The following is a 4,210-nucleotide window of genomic DNA, read 5'->3' as shown; positions in this document are numbered from 1 at the left end:
AGAAAACAATTATCAGTGACCTTCATGAGACCCATATTTCAGACCGCGTGTCTCCTCTTGAAATGCGCTGGTTTATATCACACATCTTCGTACGCATGCACTGCATTTCCCAGAGTGGGACTGCAGGTGGACAACCAGCAGCTTCTGCCTAGGACCGTCCAAAACCGAAGGGACACAGCAAATATTATCCCTGCCCGAGCCGCACCTTAGGACCCGTGACACCGACCGCACGTAGGCAGGGGCAGGGGCGGTGCTCGCTGACGTCCCGGGCAGCCCCGCCCGCTCCGCGCTCCCGCAGCTTCCAGAAGGGCCGGAGCCGGGGGGGGCCGGGCCGGTGGCGCAGTCGGAATTGCCGCGGCCGCGGGGCCCGGGCGGGGCGGGGCGGGCGGTGATGCCCTTGTTTATTTTTACCCGGGCGGTTCATCCTCCTCGGCAGCCCCAGCGCGGCCCCCGCTGCCGCTCCCCGCCCCAGCTCCGACGGCGGCGCCGCCTATAAAGCGCCGCCCGCGGGGAGCCGAGGATGCAGCTCTACAGCTCCGTGATCACCCACTACCCGGCGGGCGCGACCGCAGCAGCCGCCGCGGCCTCGCCGAGCTCCGCCGCCGTCTTTAAGGTCTCCTTGTCGCCGGGACCCTCCGCCGCGGAGGCACCGAGCGCCGCCGACGCCGCGGGCCCGAACGCGGCGGCCGAGAGCTCCGGCAAGGACAGCTTCGTTCCCGCGGGGGGCAGTAGCAGCGCCGCCGCCATGCCCGCCTTCTCGTCCTGCTTGGAGGTGATGCCGAGCGGCCCCGCGGCGGGCCCGGCCGGGCGGCCGGCGGGCGGGCCGCAGTTCAGCTCCTGCGCGCAGGTCACCGTCAGCCGCCGGCGGCCGCTGGAACGGATCGTGCCCATCCGCATCGTGCAGCGCGCCGAGGCCGCCGCGGAGCTGGTGCCGGGCTCGCCCCGCAGCCGCGCCTGGCTGGAGGGCATCCTGGAGAGCGTGCGGCAGGCCGGGGCCGACGGCGAGGCCGCCGCCGAGGAGCCCAGCAACCGCAGCCTGCGGCTCAGCGAGCACTGCCAGGCGCTGCAGGCGGCGGCCGCCGGCGCCCAGCCCGGGCTGGTTCCCGGCTGCGGCCCCGCGGAGCGGAGCGGGGGCCCCGCGCAGCCCGGCGGGCCCGCGCACGGCGAGGAGGAGGAGGAGGAGGCGGCGGGGCCCGACGTGCGGCGGGGACCCGGCGGCAGAGCGGAGCGCAGCGAGAAGCTGGCGCTGTACCTGGCCGAGGTGGAGAAGCAGGACAAGTACCTGCGGCAGAAGGGCCGGTTCCGCTTCCACATCATCCCCGACGGGAACTGCCTGTACCGCGCCGTCTGCAAAGCGGTGTACGGGGACCAGCGGCTGCACGGCGAGCTCCGCGAGCAGACCGTGCACTACATCGCCGACCACCTGGACCACTTCAACCCCATCATCGAGGGCGACGTGGGAGAGTTCCTCATCGGCGCCGCCCAGGACGGGGCCTGGGCCGGCTACCCGGAGCTGCTGGCCATGGGACAGATGCTGAACGTGAACATCCACCTCACCACGGGCGGCCGGCCCGAGAGCCCCACCGTTTCCACCATGGTTCACTACCTGGGGCCCGAGGACCCGACACGGCCCAGTATCTGGCTGAGCTGGCTTAGCAATGGGCACTACGATGCTGTGCTGGACCGCATGTGCCCCAACCCAGAGTACGAGGCGTGGTGCAGACAGACTCAGGTACAGCGCAGGCGGGATGAGGAGCTGGCCAAGTCCATGGCAGTGTCCTTGTCCAAGATGTACATTGAGCAGAATGCCTGCTCATGAGACCACCTGAGCCGCAGGCTGGGAGCTTTGCTGCAGGGACTGACAGAGAGAAGGTGTGCTGGCTGTGATGGTGATGCCTTAATCCTTAATGAAGCAGCAGCACCCCAGACTGAGAGGGACTGTAGGTTGTGGGGGATACATGCAGACGTATTTGTAATATTCTGTTGTAAAAACTTAGCCTCGGGTTATTTGCAAGCAGATTTCTCTGTGTATGTTTGTGTCTCCCCTCCCCACTGTCTATTTTCTATAAGAATGTATTTTTTGCACACTATTTTTAAACTGTTACCTCCATGTTTTACATCTTACATTAGTATCTGGCTTTCAGCTGTACAGCCAAAAACGTTTGTAAACAGTTTTTTGTAAATAAGGCTTATGATGTAACAGCTATTTTTTGCTGTGTTTTTTACCCATAAACCTTATATTTTTACCAAATGAAGTTGATGTCAAACAGACCCCCCCCTAGTTGAGGAAAATATTGTGGGTATTTTCTTGCAAAATTAAAATTACGGCTTTTGTAAAAGTGCAGCAAAGTGAGAACAGACTGCTTTTAGGAGCAGTTGCTTTCTCTGCCTGGAGCACAGAACAGGTCGTTTGAGCCAGCTGGAATGCAGCTACACGTGAACAGTGCAGGGAGCAATTGACTCTTCTGTTTATAATTACTGTTTTGAGTAAACTGGCCTCTTGTTGCCTGGTTGGCTCACCCTCTGCTCCATTTATATTATTTATCTATAATAACAGAACATTAACTTGCAATAGAATGTTGTGACTAGATAATAGTCTCCTGCTTTGGCAGTAATTGCCTTGGCTGCACCTCAGTGTTTGTGTTCTTGTTTCTGGGGTTATGGTGTCTTTCGTATAAGCCCTGCTTCTTTTTTGGCACTGATGTTTCACCAACAAGTCATTATCTGATCACAACATTTTATTCACGTGACTTTATTTTCTAATCAAGAATTCAGGAATGGTATTCTACATTATGGTTTAAAAGAAAAAAAAGTACTGAAATTGAGGTTTGTATGGTTTGCTGGGTCAAACATTTAAATGTTTCCAATCTGGATTCTGTCTCTTCTACTTTCTGATTAACTTGTTAGATATATTTATTAAGTAATGCAGTTTGTACTTTTTTATTTTGTAATATATTGTGATTTTGGAATTTATACTGTATTTGTATAATAGGAATATCCACAGCTAAAATGGAATGAATAAAGAATATAATTTTACTTGTGCTCTTCTTTTCTGCCCTGTACATTCCTGCTGTGGGGAAGAATTGTGGGTGGGTTTACAGGACCTTCTATTTAGCTTCTCTGCATTAGTCTCCCCTATTAAGAGGAGGGAAGAAGGGACACAGTACTTTACAAATGCGAACCACTGATAATTCTGGTGTCTGTCAATATGTGAAAGAAAGAAATGCAAGCATTTAAAGACAATTGAATATCTGTAATTATTTTCTTCCTGCAAGAGATCTTAGTGTATCTACTTGCCAATGAGAAACAATTTTCTATATTAACATGCCTTAGAAGAGGAGTTCTCAAGCATAGTTAATGAGCTGGTGCCACCAGGGTTGGTGGTGAGCCAGCTCTCTGCTGGACTGTGCACACTTGGGCTTGGACCTTGGTCTTTGGGAACCTCCATTCTGCAGTTAGCCCCAAACTTGCTTAAGATTTGTCCTGTCAGTAGTGATAGCTTGGCACCCTCTTGTTACTCAAATAGAGGTAATGTCATAGGGAGATACAGCTTCTTACTCCCCTCACAAGATGGAAATGCCTTGGAAGTTGATAAAACGTGTTTACAAATGTGCACGTGTGTTTACAAATCAGTCCCTGATCTCAGAATAGTAAAACCCCCATCCTTAAACAACAGAAGGGTACTGGGCTAAAGTTAGGATTAAAAAGTAACTGAATAGCTGAAATGCATCACTCTTAGTTGAGCACATGTGATAAAGAGCTGCTGGACTGGTGTATATATTGGTTACTGGTTTATGTGGTACAAAGAGTAGATTTAAATACTACGTTATTTTCAAAATATTGGTAAATACAATATTGTTCTCTTTACACCTAGTTGTGCTTTTTCTTTAAAGTGCAAACAATGATGGAAAATCCCTGACAGTTGTTCTAGTTCTAGTCCACTACTGCTTAACCCGTGAATCTTTGGAAAGCTGAGTTTTGAGAGCACAGCAAGGATGCAGTCATGGATGTGTTCATAAGGAAGAGAGGTAGTTTATGGGGAAAATGGCTACTCACATGACTCTAAAAGTGAAGATATTGATACAGCATCACTAAACATTGGTAATGTGTTGACTGATTAAAAATATTGTGTCCAAGGCTGCCTAGGTGTTTGGTTGGATGTGATTAATTCATTCAGAGTTGTGACTATCCCAAACTTTAAAACAAAAAC

General features: G+C 52.4%; 1 protein-coding gene across 1 annotated transcript; it reads left to right on the top strand.

Annotated features, from left to right (window-relative positions):
• The first annotated feature begins 392 nt into the window (after positions 1-392).
• Positions 393-3,036, top strand: OTUD1 (OTU deubiquitinase 1). The gene has a single exon (XM_058831216.1). The coding sequence runs from the start codon at positions 521-523 to the stop codon at positions 1,817-1,819; it is 1,299 nt and encodes a 432-aa protein (XP_058687199.1). The 5' UTR covers positions 393-520; the 3' UTR covers positions 1,820-3,036.
• Positions 3,037-4,210: the final 1,174 nt, after the last annotated feature.

The sequence above is a fragment of the Poecile atricapillus genome, chromosome 2 (assembly GCF_030490865.1).
Source record: "Poecile atricapillus isolate bPoeAtr1 chromosome 2, bPoeAtr1.hap1, whole genome shotgun sequence".
Taxonomy (NCBI): Eukaryota; Metazoa; Chordata; class Aves; order Passeriformes; family Paridae; genus Poecile; species Poecile atricapillus.
This window is presented reverse-complemented; position numbering and strand designations above follow the sequence as displayed.

What these genes read in the sequence shown, in the direction of transcription:
- OTUD1 (XM_058831216.1), top strand. Translation starts at nt 521, where the DNA reads ATGCAGCTCTACAGCTCCGTGATCACCCACTACCCGGCGGGCGCGACC.